The following is a 20,230-nucleotide window of genomic DNA, read 5'->3' on the forward strand; positions in this document are numbered from 1 at the left end:
TTTCGGACCCTGGCTAATTCTGACGTTGCCTGTGTGGGAACCGACTAGCCGACCGATTGGAGCCGTAATTGGAGTGGCAGCTTTTGCTAAATGAACTCAACTTCCAAACCGGTCGATTGAGCCGCGTAGAGGGGGTAAAATGAGCAGTCGGGACAAAAGACGCCACCATCAAATCTCTTAAAATACTGATTCAAATGTTTTACGAAAAACAAGAAACAAAATCAGGCCTGATTCCTACAGTTTAATACACCTCACGTAAAATAGCTCTAACCTGTTGTGGTTCATTTTTTACACACATCTGCACAGTTTACCGAAGACGAAAGAAAATCATATTTTTGAAAATCATATTCTAGACATGAACACGGTCTATTGATTTCAGTTTCTATGTAATTATACTTTCGATGGATTTTTTTCATTTTAGATGCTTGTGTTGTTTTATTTGGATGACACATTACGAATTATAATCGATCCTTTTTAATTTGGGCATTTTACCCCCCGTTCCCCCGTTGAAGTAGTTAGTCAATATTATTGGATTATCCTCATCGGCCTCAACGCAGCACCAGGTCGGTGCTGCTGAACCGAATGATCTGGAAAAATATCGGTTCCGCTGATCTGATTCAGCGTGCGATGCCATCGAATGAAAGGTGGGCAAATCGAACCGATTATTATTTGCATCGTGCACTCGCTAATGACCGGGTTTCAAGCCAGCCGGGGATTCATTGATTTACGTTCGGGAGATTTCTCTCGTTGTTATTTTTTTAAACCACGTAAACATTGCGTTTCCTTTTGGCCCGTTAATGCAATCGAAAGCTTATCGTGCAACTTTTGAGTCGTGAAATAATTGAAGTACAATCAAAGAGCTTTGCGCGAGTGCCTTTCCAAGAACTTTGTTTAAATAATATAAAGTCCGATCAATTCTTTGTTTGATGAGCTTACAACGAGCCATTGGCTAGGTATTTGACTGAAATTAATGATGTATTTTTTGCTTTTCCACATTTCAGGTATTCCTGCACGCCAAGGTGTTCTTCAGCATCGGAGGTCAACACTTTAGCGGGGAACCGGTGCACTTTTCCTACATGCCGGATACGGTGATGGAAAATGCAAGGGACGTCACCATTAAGTTGCACCACCGCATTGGTCGGTACATCCAGGTGCATCTGTACTTTGCGCTGCGGTGGATCATGCTTAGCGAGATTTCCTTCATTTCAAGTGAGTATTTGATCACTGATTGTTCGAATAGTACTGGATGTAGTGAATATAAGGGAATAGTTAGGAAAATAATGATCATTAAACAGAAAGATACATTAAGATTTAAGGAATGTACCTTTCTGTTTAATGATCAATATTTTCCTAACTATTCTCTTATATTCACTACACTGGACAGAAAAAAATCTCTTCCCCTATTTGTCAAATCCATGATAGGTTTGTTCCTCCTCACAAAAAAATAAATAAATTGGGGAGATAAGCGCACTAAGAGCACCCGGGGCATAATAAGCACTCCATTTTTCTACAAAAGTGCGTATTGTCTTGAATAAATTTTCACGGGGATTATTTCCGTACCTCCTATAATATTAATTTTTCAGCAAAAAAGAAATCTTCTTATCATTTTTACAGAAATATTTTAGAAAAACCAACCCGGTTCTCATGTGACGAAAATATTATAATTTTTTAGCACTGAAAAATAAGCTTTAATGATCGTTAAATCACCTTAATCTACAATGTACGCACTGCAACATGATGAACACATTGTTCATCAACTTTCACCATCATAAAATGTTTGGTTTTTCACTATAACCCATTTTAAAACACGTTTTTACTTTAACTTGTTGACTCGGGGCGAACAGAGCACAATTATTCGGGGCACGATGAGCGTTTTCTGCCGTAGCATCTAGCAGCGGATTCAACTCGATGTAGTCAACTAAATGATAGAGCTACAGCTTCACCAGTTTACATCAGACGATTTGGCCTGTTGGTTAAATGTCGGAGAGGTGATCAGTAGGCTCAAGTTCGATTCCTGTTCGAGGAGATTTTTTTTTTTCATTTACCATTCATGATCGATTATTATGATTATTGCATTTAATGATTAGTAGCATCTCGGCGGGTGATGCAAAGCACCAAAAACATAATGTATGTGTGTGTGTGTTTTTTTTTTTTTTTGGTTACCCAGGTGGTAAATTCGAAGAAGGAATTTTACGAATTGGTCCCAATGCACGTCGAGTAAAGAAAGTCTCGATTGCCAAATTTCAGCTCATTTGGTTTACTCTGAGGGGTCACTCAACGATCCTGAAGCTTATGTGAAAGTTTGACACCATTTGTTAGGTGGAAAGCCCCCTGCGGAAAATTGGAGTTTAAAAATAACTTGAATCATACCTACTGCTTTAAGTTATAGAAAACTAGGAAAGAAAACTAATTTCGGAATTAAAATGTTTATTTAATAAAACATGTAAGGAACGATATTATTATCTCAAAGAGTTTCACTTTAATATAAGTTAAGAAGGCTTCCTAGAGTAAAGTAATCATTGCAGAATTTTTCATGCATTTTTATTGGCTGAACAAATAAACACAAATTTTTACAATATCTGGCAATATCTGGGCATTTGACCTCGAATTTTTCAACATAAAATCCCAAAAAAATCAAAGAATAAATAAGCGAATTTTCAAAAAAAAAATCCTATAACAAAATGACTAAAATCACCTGAAATTTTAATTTTTTTATCAACACACATCAGCAGCGTTCAAATCTCTTTTCAAACTCCCGCATAAAATAATTAGAATAAAACAAGCACAGAACGTTGAGCCTTATTGAGACCTTAGTTTGCTTTATTTGTCCACACTGCTTTGAACCCGGGCATGTCCGAATAAATCCGGGGAATCTGGAATGCATATCCTAAAATAAATAATACATCATTTTCTCCTAAAATATTGAATGAAGAAAATACTTCAGGAGTTTCCAGCGAATCAAGCATCATGTTCTGTTAAGAAAGTATCTTCTCCTCATTAAATCAAATAAAACGACTTTTACGGGGGAAAGATACACTTATTTTTAGATTTGTCAAAATTTAATAAAAAAAATTAATAATAATTTGCAGAAATATTAAAAAGTGAAACAAGTGAAGAAAAAAATTTAAAATCCTTTTAAATTCTATGTTTTTTCGAGCTTTGTTGGCAAAACCAAAATCAGGCAATCTGGAATGTTCACTTTAGGAATGTTCAAATATGACGTATCACAATTTTCGGCCATTTTCAAATCCCCTTCCCTTCTACGTAACACATTCGTCTCTTAAATTTTAAGCATAATCCACAAAGCATAACAAGCTTGATTATAAAAATTTGGAAGATAGGTAATTTTTTTTTACTCGAGAAAAAATTCCAAAATTTGATAATTTTGAATACAAATTTACACATTTGAAGATCCTGTGAAAGAGCACATCCCCATTTTTCGTGCAAAAGTCATCGTTTTGTTATCGACTGAGTCCATTGTGATGCATAAATAACCGATTTTGTACATTTTTCTCGCTTTTAGTCGAATTTGCAAAAATTAAAAATTTCAAAAATAATAAAAAAATAGTTATTTTTACCTTTTTGTTTTCAAATTTGACTTAATATGCTAAACCGCTTATTTAAACATCTCATTGGACTCAGCCGATAACAAAACGATGAAAATTAGACTTTTGCACGAGAAATGGGGATGTTCTCTTTCACAGGGTCTTCGAATGTGTGAATTTGTATTGAAAATTATCAATTTTTGAATTTTTTTTTCTCGAGTTAAGAAAATAACCAATCTCCCAAATTTTCACAATCAAAAATTGGTATTTGAACTAAATAGTGCCGTCATAAAATAATTTTTTGGTTGGCACAAATCCGAGATATGACTGTTTTAAAAGTACAAGTTTTTGCTATAAAATCCTTTATAACTTATGGACGCCTTCAGATGCATGTTTGCTCTTTGAGAGAAAAATATGCGAATTTTTATTTCATACAAATGCGTAGAAGACGTTTTTATTGTATGAGTTCATTCACAAACAGTTAGAGCCAGAATACTGTGTTTTCTACACACCTTAACATTTTAATGTTTAAAAAATCATAATTCGCTTACCAAACGTCGTATGTATGTAGTTGTCTTAGATAAAGTTGCCTCAAAATCGATGGCTACAACTTTGTTGAAGGCAATTTGGCTCTATCTGTTCACTGGAAAGAGTTTTTATGTGTTAATCATGCAAAAATGACACACCCTAATATTTGATTCAGAATTATTAAAGCACATGGTTTGATGAGCATTTTTTTCTGAAGACACCATTTGTCTATCTCTTATAGTATCTTCGTAATTAATTTTGTCACGATTTAGTTCCGTCCTGGACCACTACTGTGCAATGCTTGAAGAACTTGAATAAAAGCAACAAACATTGTAAAAATTTTTTACAATAATAGTTTCTCCTTTTAAATATAAACTTTTGGAAATACATCCTGTAATCCTCTTTAGCTGAGTAAATTTAAAAATAAACATTTTACACAAATTACTGATTAAACAACCAAAAACAGTTAAAAACTATGACTGATTGGACTACCTTTAACCGTAATTTTGTTAAATTAAATATTTGCTTTAGCATTGAGTCAATTGGACTATCCTAGGTTTTCGAGACATTTTATTCTTTCGTATCTTTCTCATGTTTGCAAATCATAGATTGATTCAAACCTCTGATAATCACTTCAAATATATCTGGCAAAGATATGCCTATGATTTTAAACAGGGTTCAGAGCTTGTAACGATGTTACATGTTTTCTCCGTGTATTAACACTACCTTAAGGCAACTCCCTATCGTTCCTGGTCTCTGAAAACCGCCTAGCCAACAGACGTCAGAGTAACTTGGTAGCAAGAGTGCGTTCAGGTTTGGGGTCGCCAATGAATGACGAACCCAAAGAAAGAGGAAATAAAACGGACCTACCGATAGTCCTCGGGTCGTGATCGATGTTAAAGTCTGCTTCATTTAATATTGGAACAAATTCTTTTGTTCATTGTGGCGCTCCTAGTGGACGGATTTGGAAACTTTTTTCACCCACGTGTCGGGAAATTCAATACCTTTCACCATGTATTTATGCCATAACATCAAACGATAGCATTTTGTAAACAAACGCCATGGAAGCCGAACGGAGAGATCAAATTGTGCACAGTTTTCTTGAAAATCCATTGTTGTCGGCATCGAAGCTAGCTAAACAGCTTAAAATGCCCAGAAATACCGTATGGCGTGTTATCAAGCAGTACAAGGAAACATTGACGACGGCTCGGAAGCCGCATTCGAAGCGTCGGAGTGGAACTGTCGACCGGAAACTGCGTGGGAAAGTCATCAAGGCCGTCAAGAGGAATCCCAATCTTTCAGACCGCGATTTGGCCAATAAGTTCCAGGCCGCTCACAGTACGGTGCGACGAATTCGTCTCCGGGAAGGAATAAGGTCATTCCGAGCCAGCAAACAGCCAAATCGGACGCTGAAGCAGAACAATGTGGCCAGAATCCGTGCTCGAAAGCTGTACGACCAAGTGCTGACCAAGTTCGACGGATGTAAAGTCTGCTTCATTTAATATTGGAACACAAACAATTGCGTGTAGTTCAGTCATTTATTAACGAATTCATAATTTGTTTTCCATAAAAATGTAGCATTTTCTTTATTCTTTCATAAAAAAAAATTAATAAAAATATTCATTGCAGTTTCGAAGAAATTCTCGTACTCATACTCGTAAGAAAACTGTGCACAATTTGATCTCTCCGTTCGGCTTCCATGGCGGTTGTTTACAAAATGCTATCGTTTGGTGTTATGACATAAATACATGGTGAAAGGTAATGAATTTCCCGACACGTGGGTGAAAAAAGTTTCCAAATCCGTCCACTAGGAGCGCCACAATGAGCAAAAGAATTTGTTCCAATATTAAATGAAGCAGACTTTATGGGTAAAGAGCCTAATTACAAGGAGGTCTCGCTCATTTGAAGTTCGACCACGAAACGAGTGTTGTCAAGGTGCGACAGAAAGTTTCTAGTTAACACGTGCTCTAGGTAGTGTTAACCCTTGTAAGTTAAATCAGCTTGTAGTTTTGTGTATGTTAGTAAATGCAATTTATAATTTTATTTAGGCTACTTTGACAAAGTACGTAGACAGTCAATGATTAGAAAGTTGCATAAAAAAAGAAAACAACTAAGAGGTAAATATAATAACCCACAAATATGTTCTGTATCGTGTGAGATTTTACAATTCATTTTTTGTAAACTCGAAGATTTCCCTTCGAGAAAGGGAGTACCCATCCGGGACATAATTGACATCCCTGGTTGGAAGGCACCTGAACGGACACTTGATCGTGCAACGTTGCAAGGTCTATCGAGCGATATCGATAAGTGCACGTGTAGCCGCGGCTTACCCACCCGGCTTGTCGTCGAAAAAGGTGAATAGTCCTATTTGCCGCTGATAGTGTTGGTGATATTATGCTGGTTGTTTCACCAACACTTTTTAGTTTTGGGACAATCAACCTCAAAAACGACCATGTTTGTCGACCGGCTGTCCTTTTTTTGTACCGAGAGTTTTGGAGGTTAATTGTCCCGTCTCATTTGTACACGCTCAGCAAGTGTGCGTAAGAAATGTCAAAAACAACTCTATAGTGGAACCAAACACCCACCCAATTCACCGCGGATAGCCGATATCAGAACCACCGGATTTGATCGAGTCGAACTTACCGCCCTCTGCCATTCCCGGGCGTCAACATCGGCTTAACTCTTTCAAGGCCGAACTACACAAACATCGAAAGCACCGTTGCAAGCGCTTGCAAAAGAAATCAGGTTAGATAGATTTAAGGAATCTTACACATGATTGTACAACTAACCTCCCACACAAACTCAACATTAAATCTTAAAACGAATTTCACTCGAGTGGTCAATTTTGAAAAACCGATATTTCCTTGTTCCGCGTGTTTCGGGCTCCGTGTAGTATAGGCTCTAGCGAGGAAAACCTACAAAGGACACCTCGCTACCCTGTTGGATGTTGCTGTTTGTTGTAGGATCATTCGTTAGGTTTGGGTTTGTCTTCTCTTTCGTCTAGAACGTGTTCTGGCGATCAAGACCTGCCCTGAGGTCTCTAGCTGGGTACGGGTATTTCTATAGGGACAAATTGCTACTCCACGGTACTCTCGGGTACCTGGCACATGAAGTGGAGGATCGTTAAGGAATTGCCTCCCACTACCTTCCCCCCCGTTACAAGCTACATTATGACCTGGCACTCCGGAAAATGATTCTTTCTCTGGGAGATAGTTTGGACAATCCATGATTCACAAACATGTTAAAGATACGAAAGAGCTTACAGATTTGCAATTTTTATTAACAGTTAACAAATAATCTCGAAAACCTAGGATAATCCAATTGACTTTTCGCAAAAAAAATATTTGACAATATTCTAATAACAGCAACTCAATCAGTAATGATTATAAACAGTTTTTGGTTGAAATTTCCACTCCAAAAATGTGTATTTTTGATTTTAATCGGCTAATGAGGATAGAATTAAGTTGTGTTGTAGTAAAATGATTGGGATTTTGAAAGGTCTTTCAAATGGTATCATCACACAAAATTTTCGAGGCCGGAATTTAGCAAAATTTTGCTCAAACTTGACCAGCTAGAAACTTAGCAATCAATTTAGCAATATTTTTTAACTAAAATTTTAGCAAACGAGTACAAAAGTTAGCCGCCGCAGTTTTTACTCAAATTTCTAGCAAAAACCGGAGAAAAAGATTGCCCGGATCCGTAATTTCATGTTTCTTTATTTTTTCTCTGGTGAATCAGGGGAATGTTTGAATATTGAATAAAATACACAAATTTCATTCACTTATAATTTATTTTTCACAATTTTATATTTTTTTCACACTTTTCCTATTCTGGGAACGCACCTACTGGCGAGCGCCATGCCACCTTCGTCAAAGAAAGCACCGGGGTGTTTGCCGGATGCAGCTTGTTGAATTTCCAGTTGTGGTCCTTCTTCATAACCGGCCTGTGCCGCGCTTCATGTTGCAGTTTTATCCTGGTAGGAAAAAAAACAAACACACAAATTAGAAATCGAGAAATTATAGAATCTCAACACTTTAAGATCAGACCTTACTCTGTAAGCATCCGGTGTCGATTCAGCTACCATTTCGTTGTGGATTTTGCCACCACAAGAACCATCAGCAACGAACATCCGGAACCGCACTTAATCGCGACAGCTTTTTATTTTTCTCCCTACTGGCGCGGCGGCTGGTGTCTGTGAACAAAGCGGCTGAAAAACCTTCGTTTTACTAAAATCAAGTAAAATGACCTTTTTTATTACTAAAATCAAGTAAATTTAGCTTTTTGCTAACTCAACAGTAAAAAAATATTTTTGCTAACGGGAAGTAACAGCGAAATTTTGCTAAGTGGAGCCCCGAAAGTTTTGTGTGATTATTTTGATGATATTCAATTCCTGACAAACCTTAAAAATGTGGGTGCAATCATAGAAATTCATACCACTGCATTTGTGATTTTCTACTCAATTGTGCATTCAAACTGATTTTGGTTAAAAATAAAATATTTGAAAAAAAAAACTAAATATTACAGTTATAAGTTTACTCTTTTGCATTTTTGATGTGATCATTTTATCTTGATTGTAAAACTCAATTACGAGCTGAATCTTAGTCTGAATTTCATATATTATTTCAGAATCTGATTTCTCAACCTAAGTTCAAAATTAAATTTCGGATTTGATTCCGAATTTTCATACGATTTGTTTTGGGTTTCAATCTCAATTCATTATTCCAATTATTTATTTTTAATTCGACTTGTGAATTTGATTTTGAATTAAAATATGAGTGAGGCAGCAAATTTAAAGTTTTCAGTTCTTGATCCGTATTTTGAAGCTTTGTATTGTTTACCTAAATTAAAAAGCTTTTTATTTCTATTGTCTGATGATGATTTGAACAAAAAACCAAGAATCCTAATCTGAATACAGAATGCGAATTATAATAAACGATATACAATTTTTATTTTGATAATATGGAACCAGAACCATTGAAATGAGTTGAATATCAATAAAAATTCAATATCACGAAGTAATTTCCTATCAAGTGGTCAATTCTAAGTCAAGATTGTTTCTCATGAACAACCTTACTTATTCAAAAAAAATTTGATTGAGAATTTAGAATTTTTAGTTTGGAGTAAAATACCTTGTAAGCTCTTCGTGGGACCTCATGGGACCCCAATCCCCCGTTTCTACGGCAAGGCATCCCGTTTGGGATCTTGAGGATCTTTTCTATTATTGTTTTTGTTGTTTGGTTTTGATCACCGCTACTTTCTCTGCTTTTCTTTGATTGATATTTTCCGGTGATTTATGTATCAGGTTGCCAAAATTTTTTTGGTACGTACCCGGGTCGGACAAATCCGGGCTATTTTATCTAAAAACCTGGCAAAATCTGGGCATCTGATTCCAAAATGTCGATAAAAAATCTGGGCAATATCCGAGCAAATTTGGTCAAAATCCAAGAATTACTCAGCACAAAAAATCTTTAATTTTTTTTAAAATCATATTTAAGGTTTTCAAAAAGACTTCTCATGATCACTTCTCAAATAAATCCGGACAACATCCGGGCTTTTTCCATGAAATCCGGGTAACCTGGTTAGTCCGGACTTTTGTCAAATTTTGTAATAAATATCCGAGCAAATCCGGATAAAACCGAGCAATCTGGCAACCTTATTCATGTAAGAAGAAATTAAAATGGCTATTTTTCACGTTTCGGTATACTGAATTCCAGCCATCTTCATAAAAACTGTATTTAAAACAGATAGAAAGTTAAAAAAAATTACAATATTTTCAAAAAACTTGCAGTGTGGAGAACATCTCTCAGATTCAAGCTGTTTTGGTCAGATTTAAGCTTTTTTTATCAGGTTAAAGCTTTCATCTCCACAGCTATCAAGGCAAAAAAAAACTTTAAATATGACCCAAAAAAGCTTAATTACAAGATTCATTAACACTTAGCAAAAAGATGTTGGTCATACGTTGTATAGAGTAATCGTATAAGGTTACATCATCCCTGTGGTTACATTAGGCCAGTTGTCGATGCGTTTGGTTTGAAACTGTATTTGTGATTTTTTATTCGTTTTTCAATTGTTTCTGAAGTTTGTCCACAATATACGCGACCACATTCGCAAGTTTTTGCGTATACTACCTGCGTTTGTTTTATTTTCGGTATTTCATCCTTGAGTATCAATTGAGGAAAACCATATTAATGGTTTTGGAAAAAAAATAGGTTCACATTTTCATGACTTTTTATAGATGGTTCATAAAGGATATTGGTTGGAAAAACTTTGTATCAGTTTATTTCTTGCCTCTCCAAGTGCCACATTCGGACACGCTTGTGTTATACCGTTATACTAACATGCGTTAGACGATGAAAATTTTAATATGCACTGAAAGCTTAAAACGCTATCATGTAATTTTCAATCTTAGCGTAGATTGATGGTTCTCAATACCACCATTAGCTACACAAAACAGTTGTTGTTTTCTACAATTCAACTTTAGTACAGTAAAGCATTTAAACATAATGAGGCTTTGGCTATGTGGCAGTAGCTCAAAAGTCAACTTTACACAATAACATTCCCAACTTATTCAAAAATTCCGTAGAACTTAACTGAAATCTGTGCAACTTTCGACAAACGGTCCTTCGAGCCGGATTTTTCGAGACGAATGTAGATTATCTTCCTATTTTTTTTTGTAGTCTTAGTTCCAGGTAATCCAGATTATTGAGAGTCTATCAAATTCATTCAAAAGAATTGAAATAACTAAAACAACGAGGAGGTTCATTGAAACACAAAAAAGTGAAAGTACTACCGGAACAAGTCGATCATCGTTAAAATCTGTAACAGGACTCTAGCAGTGGCGTTGCAAGTAAAAGTTATTACAATATTTACCGGTCGTTTCGGCTTCGGTTCTAAACTGAAAGACAAATCCCCCAATAAAGCCGGAGCTCATCTCATTAAATTTAATGAATCAAAAGAAGTACCGCTGCACAAAGTACTACTGCGTGGCCCGCAATGTTTATACGTAGTAGTTATTCATAAACCGCACCTTGAGTCAATGAGGAATCCCGGTCGGCCGTTATTCATGAGCACATACCTACACTTTTAATACCGGCAAACATCCTTCTTGGCTTTGTCAAACAAAATAAAACCGCGTAAATCATCATCATCGTCTTCAACACCATCGGCTGCCGCGGTTAGCGAAAGCCAGTAAACTGTGAAAAAGTGCCATTTTCTTACGGTGTGTGGTGTTTTATTTTTCGCCGGGATCCAAATTAAACGTTGTGTAAATTATGGCAAACTGTCACTTCAGAGGAGATGCATTCGAGTTTGCAATCGACCGGGAGGAGCGAACGCACATGTGTTTTATTTACAAACAAAACAAACCACACGGTGGCGATTTATTACCGTCTGACCTTGTTAGGTGGAAGTGCAAAAAGCATATGTTCAGCGGGGATTAATCCTCCTAAATTTGCTTGTAAGGATTGTTTTATAGATGAGTTGAAACTTGTTTTCAAACTATTGGGCTTAGCATACTTCCTCAGGAACATCAGAGGTAATAAATGCAAAAGATATCAAATGTTAGATTTTCAAACCCAACCAAGAATTGAAATTTTCATTTTTTTATCCAAAAAATATGATAAGATGTTTCAGGTTAGAAAGCTTTAAAATCCTGAGATTTTCTCTATTTTTTCTTCTTTATTTACTAACAATGCATTACTAGGATAAGTTACAAAATTTGCTCAGAGAGAAAGCTACCGTCCGTTGAATCGGCGGAAAAGATGATAAATTAACCGTCATGTACAAACAAACGTCGACCTGAACCTTTCTTTGCTGTTGCCTGACGGGATAAGTCGAATGTTTTTCGCACTGTTAGCAAGCTAACTAGCTACCTACTTCTGGAATAATGATCAGTAAACCAAAGAGTCAGAGGCCACCCAAAGTCGATGATGGAGTGTTGAGCGCTCAGATGGTTCAAATAATTAACGGGGATCAACCCGGAGTGTATTTTGCGGCTCTGTTTGTTTATTTACTTATGCTACTTTTTGCACTTTTACACATCTCAGTGTTGTACTGTTCTAAGGTCAGGGCTGACAGTTTTGATTAAAATAATTTTTGTATTCATATTTGTAACTTACTATTTTACGAATCTGTAAAAAAAACTATTGTTGACAGTCTATGAAATTGATTCAATAAAAAAAACGATCTCACAAATATAATATTTTCTATTTTGAAACTGGCAGCACTGCTCAAAAGAAATCACTGAAGCAGCACGCCGAGATGTCTCGAATAAGACTTGCTAAACGAAGCTAAATTCTTGGCAGTCGGCTTCCTCCGAGCGGAAATTTATTCCGGTCATAATTCAAAAGGCGAAATTATAAACACGTTTTCCGCTTTTCTCCGCTGTAGCTCACAGATAGATGACTGTTGGTTGGTTTAAGCGAAAACCGTTAGCCCGAGCAAATCAATTAGCACGTGAAACCGAAGAAAGAATGAAAGAAACTGGGCAGGAAATGACGTGGTCAGCTACCCATTTTCGCGTCTAATTCAATCGAACCAAAACAATAACAATCTCCCTAACTCCGTACATTGAACAAACCTTAGCTAATTGAGAGAATTTTCCTCTGTTCGAAAGAACTATGGGTGGAACATTGATTAAACTAAATTCAACTATTTTTTTTCTATCTTCTTTGCAGCTCCGGTGATTGGCAATTTCACCGACGAAGAAGTGAACGGAAATTCGATCTCGCAGGAGAATTCCATCGAATATCCGCTGCAGCGGGACGAGGTGCAGACGGCCAACAAGGGCTCGAGGGGCAGTAATGGTGGAGCGGCGGGAAGTGGTTCCGGTGGATCGTCCGGAAGCGAACGGAATCATGTGACACAGAGTAAGTACTCGGTGGGAATTGGTCTTTGCTTTTCGGTGGGTTTTCTACTTAGTTTTCAATCATATTTGGCATAATAACGATGCACGAAATTTAAATATCTGAGTCGTACAGCTTCTCTAATATTGATGATTACCTATAGATACTTCATAGTAAAGGATCGTCAAATCACACCCAGTTGAAATGCTTAGAAAAATTCTAAGGTTCATCAAAATTGGTGGCTATGTTACAAATTTGCGATAATCAGTCAACAAGACGAAGAACATTTAGCTGGAATCAGCACGAATTTTGCATAAAGCCTTTGCTTTCATGTATCTTATTTTATAAGAATTAAAGTGTTTTAGACTGTTTAAAAAATATCACAAGAAAATTTAAAGCAACTAAACAAATATATTTTCAAATACTTACATATATTAGGATGGCAGGCAAATGGGTCATGTCGAATTTCGCAAGCCGACCGTGCAGGCGCGGTCCTATGGGCGGGTGATCGGGGTGATCAACCCCCCCTCCCTCCCAAGCGGCAAAAAAACCGTTATAAAATACCCACAAAAGCTCGAATTTCTATAAAAAGTTGGAACTTTTCTACTAGATATGCTTTTAAATTTTAAAAGTTTTCCACCCCGTGGGGGTGTTTATTCAACAAAAAAAGTTAATTTATCACTTAAAAGGCTCAATATTGAAAAAAGTCGGCCCACCAAATTTAAGCAGCTGTAACTTGCAATTCCCTGGACTGAATTATACCAAATAACTTTTGTTGATAAATAACTCAACAGAAGTGTGTTGTTGAGTGTTGATTTTGAATTTCTTTCTTTATTTTGTTTCGAATTTTAATGAAATTACAATATGGAAAAAGTAAGATAGCCCCCCTGAATATGTTTATAACACTGAAATACTTGAAATATTTACTATCGTCCTACATTTATTGTCTTTAATATGCAGTTTCTTTATTATTTGCTCAGATTTAGAAGAAAACAGTTAAAAAAATCATTAAACTATAAACGTGCGGAATCAATTAATTTTCAATTTTCTTTCTTTTTAGACTTTTCTACCATGTTTAATTGATTAACAGATCTTGGTCGTTCTAAGATGTAAAAAAACCTTTGGCCTTCAAGTGTAAAATTGCCTTTATTGTAAGAAATTTAAATGGCCTGCCTTCGACCAGACCGAACTGAACGCCATGAGAAAATTTTTAAACTGCAGATTTTGAAATTCCTGTTATTCTTATGCGAAACCGAAAATTCTAAAATAATTCACTGGAATGCGTTCCTTGAATTATAAACAATTGATTCTGGTTTTTAAGTTTTACTGATTTTGTCTATAGTTGAAAATATTTGTACATAAAACTCGAGTGACTCGGAAAAATGCTGATGGCGTTCAGTTCGGTCTGGTCGAATCCCGACCAAATATGAGTGAAATTATCCATCGGAGTGATCGGTTTTCCAAAAGGCGTTCATGAAACGTATGGCTTCAACTCAAATTTTTCTTTTTGAAAGAAAGCTATTTTTCTGAAGATGGTTCAAATAAAGAGTAAACCGAAACGTAGAAACTAAAGCATATCTTTTCATCTAAACATCACCGAACAACATCAACGAGAACCCCCAAAGATAAAACCAGCGGTGATCTAAACGGTCGTGAAAAAAAATAAGAATACAAGTTCTAAATCACAGTAAAGATTCTCTTTCGCGAGTTTTTTTTTCACCCTTAATTTTCCGCCATTCAAATATGAATTATAAACTTAAAATTAATAACCTTTATTATGAAATTCAAAATCAAAAGTTTAAATTTCAGTTCTGATTTTAATTATTTCTGTTTGAAATGTATCACACCAAATATTCATATTATGAATTACCATGAAAAAAATACCAGTACTACCAAACAGAAATCGAATATAAAATATTCATAGTAATAGCTTAAATTTTAAAACTGTTACGACTTTTGCGTTCCCTATTAGTTTTTAGAGTCCAAAAGGAACAAAAAAGTATTTATAAAAGCTATTTCAATATGAAGGAATTGGTGTTGGCGATAGAGATTCTAATTGATCTCCAGAACCCAAAATTTACATTCAAAACTATAACACAAAGAAACAAAATTCACATTTTCCGAGGTGCAAAGAGTTTGAAAGCTGATTTCGATTTATTACAGAGCACTAAATGCTAATTTGTATTTTTTTTATCAGCTCTTGTTACCGGTATACATTTTGAAAATAAAAGGTTCATTGAAGAAATTTGTGCACTTTTTAGCAAAAGTGTAAAATATCAAAAAGATTTAGAAAAAAAGGTTTTAACTTAAAAATTAATTTTCATGAGGACTGTGAGTAATGTACCATGAGAAAAAATTATAGAAGTAAGTATGTTTCCCCATTTTTTAAAATACGAATATTATCTAGACAAAATCTGCATTGTTTTTTTCCGGGAATTTGTCACTTTTTGGCATTCTTCCCTCTAATCTGTATCGTTGAATAAATAAAAGATAATGAAAAGGATTTACATATTTCTTGTTGTTCATGTAGGTTAGTTACTTCATCAATTATCATTGATCGGTTTCACTCTAAACTGCTTAGTTTTAAAATTACTGAAGACCAGAAAATAAGAAGGGAGAGAAAAAATCTGACAAAAAATTAAGTTTGGGATGCAAAAATCAACCGAAATCAATTTGCCTCGGTTTTAATTTTTCCCTTGTGAATTAAAACTATCCCCTTATCATTCCACTATTTTTTAGGCAATAAGGAAATCTATCATGCTAAACAGTTAGAAGATCTTCTAATGATTTTTAACCAACACTCCTGGGTTTCAAGATCTACAGCCATTATGTCACCGATACTGCTTTCAGCTCATCTACAAAAGAATATTGTAATTTTAAGTTAAAATTTAGCTTAAGATTTGATATTCTGAATCTGAAAGCTTGGCTATTTCCATTGCAAATGATTAAGACTCTTCACTAAAGAAAAGTATTTACTTTCAGAATCCACCCTTCAGTTCATATTTTTTTTGGTTATAATTCATATAATATAATATATAATTCATAAAAAAAAATAGGAATTATGTGTAGGTACTTAAATACATGAACAAGAAAAAATATAAATAACTTTTTTCTCATAATTTATATGCTATAGTTCAATCAAATTTAAAATTTTGAATGATAACTTTAAATTCAAGAGCAAAGGAAATTAAATTAGGTTCCAGAAGTTTCATATAAATAAAGGTCCTTTAAATCGACTGATTTTTGAAAATTGGAAAATCACCCCCCCTTCCCCCCAAGAGCCAGCTCTAGGACCGCCCCTGCGACCGTGTACATTTTGTAGATTGGCTCAAAAACCAGATCTGCACAAAATTTTAGTTCAATCAGACTAGATTTAGGCGTGGCTCAAAGCGCTCAAAGTTTTGGTTTTGACCCTCAAAAATCGTAATTTTAATGTTGATGTCAAACAACATAAAAATGCATAAAACATCAAAATCTGGTCCTCAAATTTGTTTTTAATCATAAATCTACCTTAAAATTTCAAAAATCACGTACGGGGGGAAAGGAAATTTGGAAAATGAAATTTCCAATTTTAACCATCCATTTCATGATTTTTAATTTTTCTTTAAAAATCATTTTTTACAGTGCGAAATGATGAGTACATCAAGAAATTTTTTTTAATAAAATACGATTTTTCACTTTTTCCATACCTTAATTGTCGCAAATTTTCTACTTTATGAAACGGAGGGTTAATGCCATTCAAAATGCATCAAACGTCATGATCTCCTGTTATCTAGAAAAAAAATGGCAAAAATCGACTTTCTGGAGCTAAGTCAATTTTCCGGCAACCGACCAAAACCGACCGGTTTACCAAAAAAAAAAGGCGTCCCAGAAAGTCGAATTTTGACCAATATTTTTTTTAGATAAACTTCAATAACAAAAACGAAACACCTTGTACTTTTCTAAATAAATCTGTTCATGTGGCAACCATGACGGTGTTGGTGGTACAAGAGAGATCACGGATTTTGAGCACTGCAATAGATCTACGGACCGATGCTCAAAATCTGCAAATTTTCAGCATTTGCTACGGATTTTCTACGGATAGTTGAAACAATTAAAGGGTTTCTATGGATTCAGAAATTATCCGACCACCAATAAAAAAGGTCACTAAATCTCGTGAAACCCAAATTGGTATGTTTATCGATCTTCAATAAATCTACGAATCTGGCTACGCTGATAGTGGTGAAGAACACATGCGGGATGAATATGGTGTACATCGAATTCGAAAAAAAACATTCATTATATTTAAGGTTTATGTTCTCTCTCTTTGAATTCCCATATTTTTCATAAACTCTTCAACACCGTTGAATATTTGATTGTATAATTATTTTGCTTTAACTATGCAGTTAAAACTTAACAAAATAGGGTTTTCTCTAAAAATTTTCCCCCGGTTGAAACCCCATTTGGGCATAATTATATCGCTACCTACACTTCCCCACTAACATTTTAGTATATTCATAGGTATATTTCTCAACTTTGTTATACGTTTCATATACTTTATAGAATCATCGCATAAAACTCGAAAAAACAGTATTTATCTACCATAGTGAAGGCAATATACATGTGTAACTTCTGGCTTAAGCGATAAGAATTATACTAATTGGACGATATTCAATACCTTATTCATACATCCTGAAAGTATGTAAGAGAGCGCAAGTTTTGCTCTCAATGCATGCAAACCGTTGCCAGCGAGAATATTTGCTGCTTCTCTTATCGGACAATTTTTCCAAATGAACCATCTGAATTTTAGTCATTTGGTTTCACTGCTTATCGCAGAGAGTACAACAAGGTTGTTTTCTCACTTTAATACCGCGGAAGAGAATAAATAGGCAAACAAGGTGGACTTTTTTATTAGATCTGATTTATACCGACTAAATATATAATATTTTAACGATCGTTCACTTATCTGGTAGGAATTGCAATTCGCATAAACATTGTTAACGATTTGAGCTATCATTTCTTATGCGACTATATGTTTGCTAGGTTTGAAATTTATCATCAAATCTTACCTCTACAAATTGAATGCTTAAACAAGAATTAATTTCCAAAAAAAATTGTAATCTTGAAACGAAATCAGTGTTTTCTAAAGTTTCGAAATAGGTGAGAAGTAAAAACATTTAGAACAAATCTAAACGACAATCAAAAACCACTATCAACTAGAGCCACTTAGATATGTTGATTATGATGTTGACTTAAATAATCACCATCTATCCTCAATAACATATAAAAACATATAACATATAAAAATAGTAAACAAACAAGAATCGTTCTTGAAAATTGAACTCTAGTGGTAATGGTGTTTGAACAATAGTTTTATTCTACGTTCTAGCCGTATTAATATAAAAAATACTCAATTTAGTCCTGAAATTTAACTAAAAGTACCTTAATCTAGGTAAATAAGTTAACCTAACAAGTATGGAAGTGCGAGTGGAATGGCTTATGCAAGGTAAGGCCCAAGTTATCCGGAAGTGCACAACTCAATACAATTGCTTTTTGAAGTAGGTTAAATCGAGCAGATGTGAGAAAGCAGTTGGGGACCTATTGAATTTATTGTGAACTCGTACCAATTAATTAAAGATGAAGCGTCATAGTGAGTGCAAAGGCTGGAATCTAGACAGGAGGAAAGAAAAAGAAAGGCCAACCGTGATCATGTGACATAAAAAGCAAGAAATTTTCCAACACAAGCAAAATTTAACAAAATCATAAATCACTATGTTTTGATGGTGGATATATTTCCACATTTCTAAACAATAAAATATGTATGACAAATTTAATACGGATATAAATATCAGCTAAAACGTCAAACCATAATCATATTTTAATTACTGAAGATAACCAAGCTTAAAATGTTTAAATTATACATTCTGCCAGCCTTCGTTCGATTCTTTAAAAATATCACAAAAGAAAAGCACAATTTTGCTCAACGCTACTGTAGCAACCTTCATTTGAATTCTTGAGAAACATTCTATCCTTTAATTGTTAAAAATGATGACGTGTACTCAGATGGAATATCTTCCGGTATTTCAATTTATGTTAAAAATTTGGAGATAAATATGGAATATTTTGGTTCATGTCCAATCGAATTCTAATGAATTTTTGAGTACCAATATATATTCATGACATTGTTCAACCAGCAGCAATTGTCAATTAGCATTTCTTTACGATATATACACATTATTTTCGCTGAGCACTATTTTATCTAACAGGTATTCTACAAATATATCAAGCGAATGGACTTCGATATGATTTCTTGCTTTATATATCTAAGCTACAACTGTTTTGTTTTTCTTTTGATAAAATGCATACAATGAAAATTTTATTAAACTTAAATTATTTTCACTATTCTTCGATACAAACCACCATCACTGCACTTTTTGGATGATCAAAATACTTTGGAATTCTGGAAGCTTTTGCGGTACAATTTACTATAGATTCTAAAAACCTGAAATCGAAAAATTCTTAATTATGATAAATAACAAAAATAACGGGTAATGATAAATAATTCACAATTTACGATGTATCTGGCATTTTTTGTTCGAGTACGTATGAAAGTCTTCATTCTAGATGTGCTGAGACTTTTCTTGTCGATCTTATTTTCGAACTGCGAAAGAATACATTTTACTTGAGCAGGAATCACATTCTATAGCTTTGACTAATTGTTTTCTTCCGATCTTCAAGGGCGTGAAAATTTCAGAATCATTAACGTCGATCAGAGCTCTGAAAACAAAGGCGAAAGTACTGAAAAGTCCTAAATTATCAAAATTTACAACTCAAATTAACTCGTTTGGTTGATGCCAGCTTTTTTAGATCCTTGAGAAAATTTATCAGAACGAATCTCGGGAGCCATTCCTTGAGATTATTCGTGACATTAATGAGGGAAAAAATGTATTAACTACCTGATTCACGTAGAATCAATGGAATGCATAAAAAGCAAAGTTTACGTGAAAGATCCCCTTGAATTAATTTTCAAATTATCTTGCGTGTTAACTTTCAGTCAGACCTATCGCGAGGAAAATTTCCACGGAAAGTTGTAAGAAAATTTTGATTGAACTAAGTAAATAAAGTAACCTACAAATAAAGTTCTACTCCAATAATAAGCTTCATTGTAAGTAGAATTATTGGCATAAGACTTTATGCCGGACCGGCACTAACATGCTTTCTAATAACTAGCATTGTCCTCCCAGCTCAACCGTATGACTTATGTCTGAAAGAAAGCAAATAAAACATATCCCATATCCTATCGCAAAACAAAGCAGGATTGAAACAATCAGCCAG

The 20,230-nt window shown here is 34.8% G+C and overlaps 1 protein-coding gene across 1 annotated transcript in view; it reads left to right on the top strand.

Moving 5' to 3' along the window:
* The window catches only part of LOC129746288 (discoidin domain-containing receptor 2), a 903,668-nt gene that overhangs the window by 711,976 nt on the left and 171,462 nt on the right, over positions 1-20,230 (top strand). Inside the window, exons 8-9 of the mRNA XM_055739885.1 lie at positions 1,002-1,209; positions 12,749-12,940. Coding sequence (XP_055595860.1) covers positions 1,002-1,209; positions 12,749-12,940 — 400 coding nt within the window. The remainder of the gene's footprint in view (positions 1-1,001; positions 1,210-12,748; positions 12,941-20,230) is intronic.

This window comes from Uranotaenia lowii, chromosome 2 (assembly GCF_029784155.1).
Source record: "Uranotaenia lowii strain MFRU-FL chromosome 2, ASM2978415v1, whole genome shotgun sequence".
Lineage (NCBI taxonomy): Eukaryota > Metazoa > Arthropoda > Insecta > Diptera > Culicidae > Uranotaenia > Uranotaenia lowii.